Here is a 17,514-nt window from a genome sequence, read left to right as displayed (position 1 = left end):
TCCTGTCAGAGCAGACCGAACAGACCAAGCCCATCTACATACATTATAAACCCCATGATACACCATTATCATTTTTGCTTTAAACAGCCAGTGGTCTTTTCAAGAAATTATGGAAAAAAATTTAAAGATGATTTTTTAAAGTTTTTCTTTATTTAAATGATCCCTACACTCAACAGAGGGCTCACACTCACGACCCCGAGATCAAGAGTCATATATCCCTCTAACTGAGCCAGCCAGTCGCCCCTAAGTAGAAATGTTAATAGTTCCTGACCTATATGTCATTTCTGGTGCTTTTATGTCCTCCTGTGGATCCCACCTCTCCCTGCTGCTACGTGCCTTCAGCCTGAAGAACTTCGTTCTCCTTTTAACATGTCTTACCGTGCCAGACTGCTCATGACTAATTCTCTCAGCCTTTGCTTATCCAAACATGTTTTTATTTTGCCTTCGTGTTGAAAGATGGTTTCTCAGGGTATAGAATTCTGCATTTGTGGTTTGGTTTTGGTTTTCTGTTTTGAAAGAAGTTTAAAGATGTTGAATCATTTCTTTTCTGCATTCCTCATTTCTGATGATAAATCAGCTTTTACTTTATCCTTATTCCCCTGCAGAAACTTCTGCCTTTCCCCCGCCTCTGGCCGCTTTCAAAGTGCTTTTCCTTTGTCTGTGGGTTGCAGCCGTGTGCTTGTGCTGTACCTGGCTCTGGTATTCTTTTTGTTTGTCCTACTTGGTATTTATGGAGTTTCCGTGGGCTATGAACTCCTGTTTTCGCCAAATTTGTGAAACTTTCAGCTTTATTTCCTTAAATGTATTTTATGCAACATTCTATCTCACCTTCCTTTCTGAAATTCTTTTCTTTTTCGATCTTAGTATAAGCTTTTATTTTTTCATTTAAATTCAGTTAATTAACAGATAGTGATTTATTAGTTTCCGAGGTAGAGTTCAGTGATTCATCTGGGTTTTTTTTAAGATTTTATTTATTTGCCAGAGAGTGTGCACAGAAGCAGGGGGAGCGGCAGGCAGAGGGAGGGAGAGAGAAACAGGCTCCCCACTGAGCAAGGAACCCTATGCGGGACTCAGTCATGGTCATGACCTGAGTGGAAGGGAGACACCGATCTCACTGGGCCACCCAGGTGTCCCTCATCCGTCTTACAGAACACCCAGTACTTGTTAGGCAACATGCCCTCCTTACGTCTACCACCCAGTTGCCCCACCCACCACCTTCCTTCTGAAATTCTAAGGTCTGTGTTAGAAGTTTGTCACTGTCCTTCGAGTGGTTGCTCTGTTATTTTTTTAATCTCTTTTCTTTTTGTGCTACAGTTGGCATCATTTCTGTCCATCTGTCCTTGATTTTCCTGACTCTTCTTCTTACTCAAAACTGCTATTAGCGTGCCCATGAATGTTTTTTGAGATACACTTTTAAATTCTGCAATTTTGATTCTTATTCATAGATTTCTGTCTCGTGGCCCTGCATCTGTTTATTATTTACTAACGTCCTTTTCTTTAGGTCCTTGAACACAACTGTGATTGTTTCACGAAAGGTGTGGTCTGCTAATTTCAGCATCTGAGTCATCCAGGGTTTCTGTTGGGTGATTTTTTGTTCTTGACTGCATGTCACATTCCCCTGTTACTTTGCCTGTCTCTTTCTTGGTGTAGACTTAACGTTATGAATATTACATTGCAGAGATTCTGGATTTTGTTACCATCCTCTGAAGAGTGTTGATTTTTTGGTTCTAGCTGGTCGTTAAATTACCGAGTGATGGCTTTGAACTTGTGGAGGCCTGGTTTTATGCTTTGTTAGGGTCCATCTCTAAGTGTGGCCCTTCTGGGGCTCCCAGAGGAAGCCTGAGGGTTTGTTGAAGCCCACTTTGTTGCCTGACTCGGACTTTGTCCCAAGTGGTGGGCAGCACTGAAATCTCTGCTAAGCTCCATCGTCTTCATAGGCCCATATGCGGGGGCAATTCAGAGACGGATTAGGGGAGGAACAGGACAGTTTTCATAGAACTTCCTCCTTTGGGCATTCCGCTTTTCATTTCCATCCTCTCTGACGACCCCAGACCCTGCCCTCTGAACCTGCAACCCAGTGAGCCTGCAGCTGTCTGCTTCCGTTCCAGCCACCTCACGCTGTAAGCTCACTCCATAACAGAGCACGGAAATCTCCTTCCTTCCTTCTCTAGCGGCACAGCTTCATGGATGAACCATCGTTTATCCAACTAGTCCCCCGTGGGTGTATCTTTACGCTGTTCCCCATCTTTGGTCATTACAGTCAGCCATTTTTTTATTCTTCTTGCTACTTGCAAAACTCCACAGACGGAGAGAAACCTTTAGTTTGCAAAAAAGCCTCAGCCTTCAATAGAGTTTTGCAAAAGTCCTGTCCTTGGCACCATAATTGATAAGTGTATTGGATGAGACTTTATCCCAACAGAATTCTTCCAGAAACTGCTCTCGTGGCGTCATCTTGACATACGCATATGGCGGACAGAGTCCCCCCAACATGTACAATCTGCTGCTGGTTGCCAGATTCAACTACGCCCGGGGCATCCTTGCTAGAATATCGTACCCATATCCTTCTCCCTCAAAAGTACACCACACCTCATCAGCTGGGGGGGAGGGTGTTTCTGAGGGATGAGGAGTGTGTGCGGAGTGTCCTTGCCCCATGGGAAAGTGCCACACTGTCTGGCCTTTGCAGCCCTGAGTGGGAATATGACTGGGGGAGAGGGCAGAAGAGTCTGGCCATGTCATGACTCAACCTTCTGTCTATATCACACAGCCACATCAGATCACTAGGAGTGCTCAGTGACCCATCTGTACAAGCCGCTTAGAGTGATGCCTGAACCATAGTAAGAACTCAATAAAGATGGTTATGGTTGATGGTTACAGTTGTTGCAATCTATAAAACAATAAAGGAAAATTGCACTGCTAGCTGTCCCCAGGCAACTCCCCTTACCGGCATTTATCTTGAAAAACTTGAAAAACAAGCCTCGGGAGAAGGGCAGAGGGAGAAATTGTAGGCAGACATCTGGGATCAAATCAAACTACGCAGAATAGGAAATCCCCTTCTCCAAATCCGAAAGGGGGAAAGCTGAGCCCTACTCCTGCCTCCGAGGTGCCGTGAGTCTGTGATGACCCTGCCCATCCCCCAGCTAGACGGCTGCAAGACGAGCTCCAGAATTTCAGGTGTGGTCATCAGGGTGCTTCGGTCCACCTTGCTTTCTCTGCTACCTCTGAAGGCTAACAGGAGGCGAAAGCATGAGTCAAGGTCACCACCAGCCACAGGGAAGCATCCTGTTGGCTGCTGATAAACATGAGTGATTTCTCGGTAAGACGCGTCCTGGAAAGGGCACCTGTGCCTTTAAGAAGCAAGGTGAGGTCACAGGTAACCATGTAACTTTATTGTGCTCCGGGGTTATAAGAGAAACATCCTCGCTCTGCTCCTCCGTTTTATGTTTATGACATCCATAAACACCGAATTGCCCGTGACTGTGCCCTGGGCCAGAATGTCCTCTCCCAGCTAGAGGGGCCAGGAGAGCAAAAGTGGGGCAGAGGTGAGTTCACCCCTCCTGCTTCCCTGGAGAAGGGTGGTAGCACCCCAAGAAGGAGGGAGGGGGCGTGGGGCAGACAGGGGTCCCCCTCCGCATCCCCCCAGGCAGAGCCCCAGACAAGAGCGGTCATAAATAAACCTTTGGGGTCTCGGGGTATCCATCTGGCAGCTGGTAATGGGGATTACTTTCCCCACTGCAAAGTAAGACGCCCCTCTCTGAAGCCATAGCGGACTCTTCGGTAAATGTTTCTGGAAGGACGCTCAGTATCTCACCGCATTGCTTCCGGGTGAGTCAGGGGAAACCCCGCTCGCCCAGGGTCACGTCCACAGCCAGGGCTCGGCCGTGATGTTGCACAACATGCGCCCACGCGTCAGAGAGGCAGACCCGCAGGGAGCTCCCAGGCCACGCACGCGTGCCTCAGGGGGTCAGGTGTCTGGGCTGAAGTCCCCCTGCCACCTGCCCTCCCCGTGGTTTGGGGCCCCCTATGACTAGGGCCTGTTTGCATTTGCTTAGGGGGAGAAGGAAGGGCACACGCCCTGGCCAGCGCAGGTGTGCAGGGGACGAGAGTACGGCCGTCACCGATGTCACTTCGCTCAGCACTGGGTAAAGAGAAGTGCCCGGCAGCGGGCTGGCCAATCGAGTTAGTGCCTCGTGTAAACTACTCTTTAGGGCAGAATTTATAGGTTAGGCTGTCTTATTGATCGGGTGAACCAGATTTCCGTGCCCTTGCTGTGGGGGAGACGGGGCATCTGTCTGGAACAAGTGAACAATTCCTAGAAGCGCTGGGAGAGGCGGAGGCGGGTTCCTTGAACTGTCCGGGCCTCGGGGCAGCGGCGCGTGCGGGACTCCCGGGTCCCTTGTGACAGCAGCCGGGTGAACGCTCTGGGGAGGGTGCTCGTCCTGCCTCTGCGCCCCAGGAGTGCCCTTGGCTCTGTCCCCGGGGCCGGGTCCTAGGGCCCCTGAGGGTCCATCCGTGGCCCGAAGCTGGACTGATGTGGCGGTGTCCCAGCAGCTGGACCCAGCCGCCGCCAGACGCGGAGATGACCTGAGCTACAAGAACCTCTGCTGTGAGAGCAACCCCACTGGCGGGAGCATTTACCCTCCGGTGCCCGCCGCCTGAGCAGCCAGGGACAAGCGCCCCCAACGCCCTGACGGCGGCCAGTCCGGGGGTGAGAGGCAGATGGCGAGCCTGCCGAAGCCCCCGTCCTTAGGACTGGTCGTTTGGGCGGCCGACCCGTTGCCGGTCTCGGAGCCCTGGGTGCTGAGGACTGAGTCCCAGTGAGCTCGGAGCAGCGTGCTTGAGGGTCCCCCACCATGCCCGGAGTGGGGACCCTTCCAGACGGTCTGGCGGCCACTCGGCTGGAACAGGTTTCTCCTAAGAGCGTGCAGGTTGCCCGTGGCGGTCAGCTGGCTCTCCCCCACCCCCATCGGTGCGTCATCCTGACTTCCTGTGCCCTTGCACCCTGCGTCCCACCCTCCCCATTTCCCAGCCCCGGAGAGCCTCCCTCGTCCCGGTGGGTTGTTCTTAAAGCAATGAAGAAATTCTCAAAGCAAGATGCCTGAATATGCACTAGTTTTTAAAAATGTGGTATATGCCGTCCAGAGTTTGGGGGAAAGGCACGGGTTTCCTGCGTTATGTCAGATTTTTCTGGTAAGGTGTGCCAGGAAGACTAACATTTGTGATGGGAAACTGCTGGCTGCTCCCGCAGCCAGGGCTTTAGGGCCGTCCGAGGGTCCCAGATTTCAGCTCGGTGAAGGCAGGACGTGGCCCCCGGAGCCTGGCCTGTTCCCGGGGGCTGGGACTCCCCGGGACAGGCACGGAAGGAGGATAGGGTGTCCCAGAGGACCCGTGGCCATCCAGGTCGGCAGCAGCAATGGCGAACACAGGCCGCGTTCACACGCATGAAATCGCAGTTCATTTTCAGTTCTGAAATCCGCTGGGAGGAAACAGTAACCCGCGGCAGGAATTCCAGAGAGCCAGGCTGGGGAGGGGGAGGCACCCATTTCCTGATCAGGGCTCTGTTTATGGATGTGTGGGTGTGGCTGACCTTTGTGCACACAGGCATTTTTGCCCCGTCTCCTGGCGAAAAAATGCAGATTGTGCCATTCCTAAAGCACTCGGGAGCCCGGGTGCTGTCCCGGGTGCTGTTCCGGGCAGGGCGTCCGGTGTGTGCACTGCAACCCGGGTGACAGCGCCCAGCGGCTGCTCGCACGGGGGGTTCAGCCTCCTGCTGGGCCCCTTCTGGGAACCGCAGAAATGTTGCCGGAGTCGGGCTGCGGCGTAGCTGTCACATGGGCCAGAGCACGAATGTCCACCCCTTGGACTGAGCCAGAGGCAGAGAAGGCACAGGAGGAAAGCATTACTACTACGTGGGCTGGAAATAAAATGTTGGTGTGAAAATCCTGGGATGCCCGAAGGATCTCGCCTCTAGAGTCCAAAGGAAGGAGGAGAATCCATCCTATGTATACAATTTTTGATTAAGTTTTTTATTTTAAAATAATTGTAGAATAATACACAGTTGTGAGGAAAAACATAGTGAGAGCCCACGTCCCCTTTGCCCCTTCCCCCTGTAGTGACATCTCTCCGAAGGTGGTAAGAAGCCATGCCGGGCCGCGCGCACTGATGCGGTCCGGACGCAGACACAGCATTCCGTCCCCACGGACGAGCTTCCCGCCAGAACCCCTGGCAATCGCTGGGTCCTCCACGTCTGTCATTTTGCCATTCCAGAAGCGTTCTACAAATGTGGCCGGACAGTGGGCACATTTGGGGACTGGATTCTTTTACTCGGCGCAAGTCCCTGGAAATCCCTCCACGATGTCGTGTTGCTCCCGCACTAGCTCAGCTCTTTCTGCAACTGAGTAGTGATTCCCGCTGTGGACAGACCACTGTTTGTCACCCATTCAAGAGCTCCCGAGTTATTTCCAGTTTGGGGCGATCACCAAGAAAGTTGCCCTGAGCATCCTGGGCCGGTTTTCCTCTCCCTGCCCTGGGGTGCAGTTGCTAAGCCGACGTTCCCACCAGCACGGAGTAGGTCATCCAGTTTCTCCACATCGTTGCCAGCTTTGGGGGTTGTCATCGTTTTTGTTTTTTTCCATTTTAGCCTTTCTGAGACGTGTGCCGTGATAGTTCGGTGTGGTTTTAGCTGGCGTTTCCTAATGGCCCGCAATGCACAGCGTCTTTTCATGCACTTATCTGCTAGTGTCTCTGGCCCCTTTTCAGACGAGATCGGGCGCGTTCAGGGTGGTATGGCCATAGACTCTGGCCCCTTTTCAAATGGGCTGTTTTGTGTTTTACTGCTGAGAGGTTCTGGGGAAGCATATTTCACAGAGTTTTACTATTGAGTGTGGACGGCTCTTTCATGCCCCATATTCCAGCCTCTGTCGGATGTGGTTTGCAAGCATCTCCTCCCAGACTGTGGCTTGTCCTTTCGTCCTCCCGCCGGTCCTCCGCAGAGCGACAGCTTTACTTCTGAGGAAACTCAGTTCATCTGTTTTCCCTGTCAGGGGTTGCATTTGTGGGGTCAAGTCTAAGAGCTCTGCCTAGCCCAGAACCTGGAGATTGTCTCCTTTTTTTCACCCCTAAAAGCCTTCTATCTTTGTATTTTATATCCGTGGTCCATTTTGGGTTAATTTTCCTATCAACTGTGAGGTCTAGGTCAAGTTTTATTTTTCTGCCTGTGACCCTTCACTTGCTTCAGCACCATTTACTGAAAAGACGGCCTTTCCCGCGCTGAATCACCTTCAGACACTGGTCAAAGATCAGTTGGGCATATCTGTATGGGTGTGATTGTGGTTCTCTGTTCTGTTCCGTTGACATCTGTATCTACTCTTCCACTAACATCCCACAGTCCTGATTATTATAGCTGTATACGGGCTCACCTTGTTTTATGGTGCTTTGAAGATATTGCATTTTTTATAAATTGAAGGTTTCTGGTAAACCTGCATCAAGCAGGTCTGTCGGCACAGTGTTTCCAGAAGCCTTGCCTAGCTGTCTCCGTGTCACATTTCGGTACTTCTTGGACTAGTTCAAACTTTTTCATTATTATTATATTTGAATTGCTGCAATTTCATGATAAAATTTTAACAGATGAGCAGTTGCTTTTCGTGGATGAGCAAAGACAGTGGTTCCTTTTTTTTTTTAAAGATTTTATTTATTTATTTATTTGAGAGAGTGAGCAAGCATGAGCCAGGGGAGGGGCAGAGAGAGAGGGAGAAGCAGGCGCCCCACTGAGCAGGGAGCCCAACGACTCGGGGCTTGATCCCAGGACCCTGAGATCCTGACCTGAGCCGAAGGCAGACACTTAAGGGACTGAGCCACCCAGGCGCCCCAAGAAAGTGGTTTCTTGAGATGACATCTATTCTTGGTAAAGATGCTGTAAAGATTGTTGCAATGACAACAACGGATTTAGAATGCACATAAACTTAGTTAATAAAGCAGGGGCAGGGTTTCAGAGGAATGACTCCAGTTTTGAAAGGAGTTCTGCTGTGGGCACGGTGGTGCCAAACTGCTTCATATGCTGCAGAGAAATCTTTCCTGAAAGGACGAGTCTGGGTGTGGTGAAGTTCACTGCGGTCTTTTTTTTTTTTTTTTAAAGATTTTTTATTTATTTATTTGACAGAAAGAGAGAGAGTGAGAGAGGGAACACAAGCAGGGGGAGTGGGGAAGGGAGAAGCAGGCTCTCCGCTGAGCAGGGAGCCCGATATGGGGCTCGATCCCAGGACCCTGGGATCACGACCGGAGCTGAAGACAGACGCTTAACGATGGAGCCACCCAGGCGCCCCACTGTGGTCTTATTTTAAGAAATTGCCACAACCACCCCAGCCTTCAGCAACCACAGCCTCATCAGTCAGCAGCCCTCCCTAGAGAGGCAGGACCCTCCACCAGCAAAAGGATTGGGACTCACTGAAAGCTCAGATGATAGTTAACATTTTTTAGCAATAAAGTATTTTTTTAATTGGAGTATTAAATTGCACACTTAATACACTGCCATGTAGTGTAAACAGAAATTTCATACACACTGGGAAGCCAAACAATTCATTTTGACTCAGTTTTTTGTGATATTTGAATCCATTGAGGTGGTCTGAACCCAAACCCAAGATATCACCAATGTGTGCCTGTAAATAGGTCTTAAAATCAGATAGACTGATTCAACCCACATTTATCTTCCTTTTTCAAGTTGTTTTAGCTATTCTAGTTCCTCTGCATTTCCATATAAAACTTAAAATAATTGCATCCATTTCTACAAAAGTCTTGCTGGAATTTTGATAGGAATTATGTTAAACCCGTAGATCACTTGGGGAGAACTGACATCTTTATATGTCACCTTCGTATGTCAATTTACCTTACTATGTAAAGTCTTCCAAACCATGAACATGGTATGTCTCTTCATTTATTCAGATCTTTTTTTTATCTCCATCAGAGTTTTGTAGTTTTCAGCTTACAACTTACGTGTCTGTCCTGTTATATTTACACCTAAGTTTTGGGTTGTTTTTTGTTGTTGTTGTTGTTGTTGTTTTAGTGTTTGTATGGCGGCATTGTGATTTTAGTTTCAGTGTCTACATGGCCACTTTGCTAATATATGTAAATACAATCAATTTTGTATATTTATCTTGTATCCTGTGGCCTTGCTGAACTCATTTTTTAGTTCTAGGAGAGTTTTTGTAAATGCCTTGGAATTTTTTGTGTAGACCGTCGTGGCATCAGCCACGACGGTCTACACAAAAAAACAGAGTTTTGCTTCTTCCTTTCTCATCTGCTTTCCTTTTCTTGCCTTGTTGCACTGGCTAGGACTTCTGGCACAATGTTTAATGAGGAGTGAGAGCAGACATCCCTGCCTTGTCACTGGTTAAGCAAGAAGGATTCAGTCTTTCACCAAGCTGTAGGTTTTGGTAGACGTTCTTTGTCCACCTAAAGAAGTTCTGCTCTATTCCTGCTTTTCTGAGAGTTTATGACATGAACAGGTGTTAAGTTCTTTCAAATGTTTTTGAATTGATATGGTCATCTTTTTTTTTTTCTTTAGCTGTTAATATAGTAGATTACATTCATTGATTTTCAAAGATTGAACCAGCCTTGCATCCCTGGAATTAACCCCACTTGACCTTGACGTATAATCATTTTCATATTTTGCTGAATTCGAAGCGCTAATATTGTGTTAAGGATTTTTGCGTCTTTATTCAAGAGGAATAATGGTCTGTCCTTTTCCTTTTTTTGTTGTGTTTGTCTGGATTTGGTATCAAGTTAATACTGGCTTCATAAAATGAATTGGAAAGTGTTCCCTCCTCTTCTGTTTTCTGGAAGAAATTGATTAGAAATGTGTTAATTCTTCATTAAATGTTTAGTAGAATTCTCCAGTGAAAGCATTTGCACCTGGAAATTTCTTCTGGGGGAGAATTTAAAATCAGAAATTCAATTTCCCTAATAGTTTAAGGCTATTCAAATTACCTATTTCGTATTGGGTGAGTTTGGTAGTTCATGCTTTTCTAGGAATTGCTCTTTTTCCTCTAGGATTTCAGATTTCTGTGTGTAGAGTTCTATGTAGTGTTCCTTTATTACACCAGTGTTTGTAGTCATACCCCCCTTCATTCCTAATACTGCAACTCTGTGTCTTCTCTCTATGGTATTTTTGCCAATCTTTCTAGAGATTTGCCAATTTACTAATATTTTTAAATAACTAGCTCTTGGCTTCACTGATTTGCTGCATTGTTTTACTATTTTCTTTTTCCTCAATTTCTGCTCTTTATCACTTCCTTCTTTGCTTCTGCTCTTGTGGGTTTATTTTGCTCTTCGTTTTCTAGGCTCTTGGATTATCGAGTTGAGTTTCTCCTCTCTTCTACTGTAAGCCTTTAGTGCTATAACTCTTCCTCTCAGTACTGCATTAGCCATGTCTACAGCTAAGTTTGGGTATATTCTGTTTTCATTTTCACTCAGTTCAGGGTCCATTTTTATTTCTTTTGAAATTTCCTCTTTGGGCCATGAATTACTTAGGGGTGTATTATTTAACTTCCAAGATTCTCCTATGTTCTTTCTGTTACTGGTTTCCAGTTGGATTCTCTTATGGTCAGAGACCATACTCTACATGGTTTCATTTCTTTTAAATTTGTTGAGGTCTTCTTTGTGGTTCAGGATATGGTGTGTCTTGGTCTGTGCTTCCTACGCATCTGAAAGGAATATATGTTCTGCTGTTCTTAGGTGGAGTGGTCTCTTGCTTGTTTGATGGGCTTCTCAATTTATGTCAAGGCTTCAAGATCATTAACTCTCAAAGGTCATGTGATACATTACTTCCCCCAAGAATTTCAGAATAAGTGATCTAAAATCCAGCTGAGTTCCCCCAAGGAAGCCTGTGAAACTTTCTCACTGTTGGCTCTTATTAGAGTCACTGTTTCTCTCTCTTGGTGTAGGTGGAGGCCTCCCTGAGGGATAGGGCCTTGGGTCAGCCAGCAGCTCCACACAGGGCTCTATGAAAATTTTACTTTTATGGTTTCGGGACCTACAACAAGACATCGTTTTTCTTCTTCTCATCCAGTCTTAGAATTCTAAAGCCAGAGGGAACCTTGGATCATCACCCATTCATGTGGCAAGTGAAGGGACGAGAGGTTCCAAGAGGCTAATTTAGATTGATCGTTTTTTAAACACTTCTCATGAAATTAACATATATTCATTATAGAAGTGTACTAGATATAGAAAAACAAAAATAAGAGAGAAGTGTATATATAATCTTACAACCAAAAAATAACTACTATCATGATTTCGGAGTGTATCTTCCCAATGTCTTCAAAAATGAGATCACACTGTATTACTGTCTTACGATCTCTCTTTTTTTTTTTAACTTTAACAGTAGACATGAACATTTTCCAAAATATTATTTCTTTTTTTTTTTAAGATATTTATTTATTTATTTGACAGAGAGAGAGATCACAAGTAGGCAGAGAGGCAGGCAGAGAGAGGGAGGAAAGCAGGCTCCCCGCTGAGCAGAGAGCCCGATGTGGGGCTCGATCCCAGGACCCTGAGATCATGACCTGAGCCGAAGGCAGAGGCTTAACCCACTGGGCCACCCAGGCACCCCCCAAAATATTATTTCTGATAGCAGAATATATTTCTACAGGCCAGATGCACCCTCATTTATTCAACGTCCATCTCATAGACACTTGGGCTGTTATGGTTTTCACTGGGTTAAACAACGCCCAGATGAACATCTTCTATGTGTATACCTGGGTCCTTCCTAGGAAAGGAGGCAGCAGAGCAGAACGTGGGAAGGTTTTTTGCTCTTGAGCCCCATCACTCTACTGGATAATTGAGATTTTTTCTTTGTTCGGGCAGATTTCATTTGGTTTTCATTTGTTTTGGTTTTAGCAGAGGGCTGGGCATACAGCCAGCAGAGATTACATGACTCAGGAGCAGGTCTCGTGCAGGGTCTCAGTGTTTTAGGGCATGAACGAACAGCCACCTGGAGCCAGGGCTTGCTCTGTCCCTTCCCAGGAGCAGGGAGTGCTGGAAAGAACAGTGCTGTGAGCGTCTGTGCCTTCCTACGAAGCCTCTGGCATGAGGCCCAGCCAGGAAACAGGAAAACTGGCAGGTTATATTCAGCCTGGGACCTGAACCTTGTAAAGTCACCACCCAGCCCAGGGTTACACGCCAGGCAACAAAGGGACAAACTCGCTCAGCCCAGCCTGCTTCCTCTCTCCAGGACCTGCCATGAGAACACTGTGTTTTACATTTAAAATATGCCTTGAACTCACCTTGTCCTGGTAATTACCTGCCATAAAGTGGAGCAGGGCACTAAGTGAAAACTTCCCTATTTAGAGACCCAGTCCTGCCTGCTTTTTATGGCTGGTGCAGACTAGGGGAGGACCAGAGTCCGGCCACACTGCCGAGAGACCACCGAGTCGGGTTGGTGGGGGCAGGCCAGGTGGGAAAGAGCCTCTGAAGGTGGGCGGGGAAACTCCACGCCCCGGAGCGGCTCTGGCTGCTGGCGGTGGGCGCGAGGGTCTCCCCAAACTCTCCCCGCCATGGCGTTGGCGCCGCCTGCCTACGACATTCCAATTTGGGCCATGGTGATCTGCAGATTTTTCCCCTTCTCCATCTGTCTTTCTCTTTTGGTCCGTAGAGAAAGAAGAATTAATCCAGAGCGTGCTGACCCAGGTGGCAGAGCAGTTCTCCAGGTACAGAACCTTCTAGATGCGTCGTCCCTGGACAGCAGGTGCTCAGCGCCCCGATGTGGGGAGGTAAACACACCCGCCAGCCTTCCGTCATGGAACACGGGCGCTGGAGATCGTTTGAGGGTGTGTCTCTTTCCTCCCCGCCCCTCGGAGGCCCGGAGCACCTTAAAAGCAATCCCCGGCGTCCTGTGCCCCCTACAGGGGTGGCGCCCACCGGAGGCCTCGCCCAGGGCAGGGGGCAGCAGAGGTTTGCCACACCCCCTTTCAACTTCGACGATTTGAAGAGGGATGATTTTTTTTTTTTTCCATTCCCAGAGCATTTAAAATCAACGAACTGAAAGCTGAAGTCGCGAATCACTTGGCGGAGCTAGAGAAGCGAGTGGACTGTGAGTGACGCTTCTGTCTCCTTTCTCCTTGTCTTTTAACCTCTGTTTACATTAGCTGCATCGTTCGCCCACCTTCCCCCCAACCCCCCGTGGTGAGTGAAGCCTGGAGGTAAGCGGGAATGTCTTCTTTGTGAAATGTTCAAAAATTACTTTTTTTTTTTAAAGATTTTATTTATTTATTTGACAGAGATCACAAGTAGGCAGAGAGGCAGGCAGAGAGAGAGGGGGAAGCAAGCTCCCGGCCAAGCAGGGAGCCCGATGTGGGGCTCGATCCCAGGACCCTGAGATCATGACCTGAGCCGAAGGCAGAGGCTTTAACCCACTGAGCCACCCAGGCGCCCCCAAAAATTACCTTTGATGCTAACAGAGTCAAGAACAGTGAGGGTCTATTCATAGGTGAAAGTCGCTTGGTGACCCATGACGTCACCAGCACAGGGCAGTGGGGGGAGTTGGGGGGTGGAGGGGGGGTACACTTGGCGGCAAGTGAAGGAGGTAAGCTCTTTCGGTGCAGAAGACGATGGAATGAAAACGGGAAACCCCCGGAGCGGCCCCCTTGGGAGAGGACCTCCTGCTGAACATCTTCGTGTCTCTTTTCACATCGAGGCAAGCCGACACGCTCCTCGCCTGCACGACTGTTTCTGGGACGTGCCTGCCAAATCGCCAGCTCTTGGCTCCCCGTCAGCACTGAGGCCAGCAGAGGAACTTCCAGCCAGCACAGGGGAGTCGGTTCGGGTCCGGACTCGGGGACCAAACAGCTGAACCTGGGAGGGGACAGCTCCCACGTCTCTCCCCCAGTGTCCCCGTCCATAAAATAAGGAGCCCTGCTTGAATTCTCACGCTTCACGATTCCCCATCCAACTCCCACGTCTTTGTCAATGTCAAGGCAAAGGACAGCCCGTTTATTAAGCTCGGGGATGACGAGAAGAAATCCCAGCCTGAGGCCGGCAGGGCTGCGGCTTCCCCAGATGGTGTCTGGCTGATTCGTATTCGCAGGACTCCGTGAAGGTCGCTTTTCATGTTTCGTATGAATTGCTTGGACTTTTTTCGAGAAGAATATTCAGGATCATGCAAACACCTATTCCCCATAATAACTCGAAGTGTGACTTACCTGGTCCCACTTCCCGGAGTATGTCGACGTTTAGGAAATCCGCTTGGTGTTCTGTCTTCAAAACCGATTTATTTTCCCCATGGATGATGGAGAAGCCACAGAGAGATTAAGTGACCCGCTGAAGCTCGGCCAGCAAACTGGACAAGTACATAAGCCCGGGACAGCTCCCGCCGCGCAGGACCCCGGGGCACCTGGGCGGGCAGGTCGGGAAGCCGCTGCGCAGGCCGGTGGGGGCTCCTTCAGCAGAAATGGGGCTTCGTCCTGAAGCATGCTGGGGAGCTCCCAGGTGGCCGGGAGGTCTCGGCAGCGGGCCCGCTCGGTGGTTCTGCAGATCCCAAACAGCCACGCAGAGCTGACGCCGTGAAGATGCTGCATCTGAGCCCCAGACGCGCCGTCTGTCTCCCCGGCACCCAGAGCCCCAGGCGCGGGCCCCGCGGGCCCTGCTGCAGACTCAGGCTGCTCGCTCGCACCCCGGCCGCAGATCCGAAGTCTGGACGGAGCTGGACCGGGTGCCCACGCCGTGTCTGCGGGGGAGCGTGGTGGCTCCCGCAGCTCTCTCGATGGAGAACCGCCAGCCGGGAAGCTTCAAGCGGCAGAAACAGGTCGTCTCACAGCTGTGGAGGCGGAAGCCCCAGACCAGGAGGTCGGGCGAGGAGGGGGGCCAGGTCCTTCTGGAGGCTCTGAGGGAGAGTCCGCCCCGGCCCCTTCCGGCTGCGGGCGGCTCCGGCAACCCTCGGCTTGTGGTCCCACCACCCAGACCCCCTCGTCTTCACGCGGCCCCTCCCGGTGTCTCTGCGTCTCAGGCCCCGGAAGGACACCGGCCTTCGGATGTAGGGCCCACATCAGCCAGGATGGTCGGGTCCGGAGAACCTCCATCGATCATATCCGCAGGAACTTTTCTCTAAATAAGGTCGTACTCGTGAGATCTGGGGGTCGGGATCTGAGCACGTCCCTTTCGGGGGACACAGTTCAACCCGCTATAGGGCGCGTTTGCAGCAGGAGGCAAGTTCAGTAAAGTAGGGAATTCTCCAGATGCTATGGGAAGGGGTTCAGCCAAGGGACACAAGCATTTGCTGCTGATTCGATGTTTACCGAAGTGCAGAGTCGCCCAGACGCACCCAGGGGGCCGGGGTAGGGGGGCAGGTGCCTCCCTCTCGGCCCCACTCGTCCCGCGCCGGCTTCCCCCCGCCCTGCTCCTCTCCCGGAAGCCGGCTCTAGCTCCTGCCCGTACTTGCAAACAGGAAAGCCGAGGTGGCCATTAATGAATTTTCAAAACTCCTACAGAACATTGTGTTGACTTCAGCTGGTGAGGCTTCCGGTCTCTGGCCGTGGAGACCGTGATCGGGCCGAGAAGTGTTTTGATTTTGCCTCTAAGCGGTGTGTGAACCGAGGACGACAGGCCGTGGCACCTCTGACCTTCTGCCCTGCCTGGCCTGGCCCCGAATCCCCCAGAACTCCTCTCCCTGGAGGCCCTCGTGTAAATCGTGCAAACACACACAGGTTGCCTGGAGGGCGCGATACCCCTGCACAGGCTGTGCTCAGGCAGGCAGCCTACGTGGCCGTCAGCGTGCTGTCACTAGCCCTGCTGATTCCCAGCGCCAGAGCCCCGGCACAGCAGCAGCGGGCCCAAGGGAGCAGGAAGGAAGGAGAGAGGCGTCTAAGAGCGGTGGGCCGAGCTAGCGACTTGGCAGTGGTCGGGCAGCGCGGGAGCAGGGGGTCCTCCCGCAGCCCCAGCATCCCCACCTCCTGGCTGCCCCCTCCCAGCAGGAACACCCCCCAGGACACGCCCATGACTCCCGACAAGCTCTCGTCCTCCTTGAACTCCGCCAGGCTTCAGGCGTGTCCTGTCCTGGCCCTTCTGGCTGGCCCCTTCCCAGCCTCCCAGCCCCCCCTCCCCGTCCCCTAGCACAGAGGGGGCGAGGTGCCTCACCTGGGTTGAGTCCCAGGGACCGTGAGCTCCAGAAAGCCACCGAACACAGCAGTGCATGAACATGCAGAGACGGGCGCGGGTGCTTACACGCATGCACGCGGGCTTATGCCGTGTGAACACACGCAGGGACGTGCAGAGACACATGCAGTCACGCTCCCACCCCTGCGGCCAGGACCCGTCGTGTGTAAGCCGTGTGACGCCGGTTTGACTTACTTAAGTGGAATTCCCTGCCCTTTTTTTTTTTTTTTTAACCTTCTCAAACACAATTTCTCTGAACCAAATATAAACACCGGCGTTTCTCTTCATTCGCGTCAGAAGCTTCTCCTCCTTTGCATGTAAGTCTTTTCCCTTCCTCGAGTCCCAGACGCGGGACCCCCGGATCCTCAGAAACCCCACGGGGCCCCCTTCCTTGTTTGCGGACGTGGCCGTGGCCCTGGACCCAGGCCTGGACCAGTCCCCAAACCCCGGCAGGGCCGGCCCGCGGGACAGCGGGGAATGCCAGGTCACACAAACCCACGCTTCGCTCTGAGCCCCTCGGGACATGAGGCTTAGGCACATCCTATGCCAAAGCCTCTGGAGGAAGTGTCCCAAACACTGCCGGAGCCGTCCGTGTCTTTAACCGGCGTCCGTGGCTCTGCGGCTGAAGGAGGGCTTGCGGCTGCGGTGGCCTCCCGGGGGAGCCCAGCGAGGCGGTGGACAAGAGGAGGGCGCAGAGCCCCTCTGTGGCCTATGCTGTTGCCTCTGCCCCCGGAGCCCCTTCCCCGAAGCCGCCCCTGTCTTCCAGAATCATTCCCAGAGGCTCTCCTTCAGGGTGACCTGGGACTTGCAGAACACCCCCTAGAGGGGACCCCCGGCTCGCGGTGGGGGGTGCTCCTCGTCGGGGGGGGCTCCAGCAGCCCCCAGGGCTCTGGTTCCGGGTTCCGCTCTGTGCCCACCTGTTTAAAGTTCGCAGGTGGATGGGTGAGCCTGCCCTGTAGGGACCGGACACCCAGCCTCACTCGAGAGCTGTTGCCGGGGTCTTTGCGGGACTTCTCAGGGGTGGGCTCCCCTCCTGGGCCGGGCCCTCTCCCTCCTGTGGGACGGGGGCTGGGACGGGCCGAAGGTGAGCTGTGGAATCTTCCAGAGGCGGCCTGGAAGGGACAGGAGCCGCAGCGGCGGGCGGGCATGTGGCGCTCCAGCTGCCCCCCCAATCAGGCTCCCCAGCCCCTCCCTCCGTGTTCCACCTTTAACCCCGTGACATGTTTTTTCTTTCCATTGATTAATGCCCAGCTTTGCCATCTCGTTACTCACTATCCATTTCCTTGGCAACCAGGCCCTTCATAAGCGTAATCGCCATAAATTCTGAATCCCTGGGATTCAGATTAGTGACACTGTGCCGTGTCGCCCAAAAGGCTTAAT

General features: G+C 51.3%; 1 protein-coding gene across 2 annotated transcripts in view; it reads left to right on the top strand.

Moving 5' to 3' along the window:
• Window positions 1-17,514, top strand: part of PDE9A (phosphodiesterase 9A) — an 80,897-nt gene that overhangs the window by 39,134 nt on the left and 24,249 nt on the right. For both annotated transcript variants that reach the window (XM_080817055.1, XM_080817056.1), the window contains exons 5-6: window positions 12,641-12,695; window positions 13,008-13,078. In XM_080817055.1, the coding sequence (XP_080673181.1) occupies window positions 12,641-12,695; window positions 13,008-13,078 (126 nt within the window). The remainder of the gene's footprint in view (window positions 1-12,640; window positions 12,696-13,007; window positions 13,079-17,514) is intronic.

The sequence above is a fragment of the Martes martes genome (genome assembly GCF_963455335.1).
Source record: "Martes martes genome assembly, chromosome: 1".
Lineage (NCBI taxonomy): Eukaryota > Metazoa > Chordata > Mammalia > Carnivora > Mustelidae > Martes > Martes martes.
Note: the sequence above shows the minus strand (reverse complement) of the source record. Positions and strands in the feature narration are given on the sequence as shown.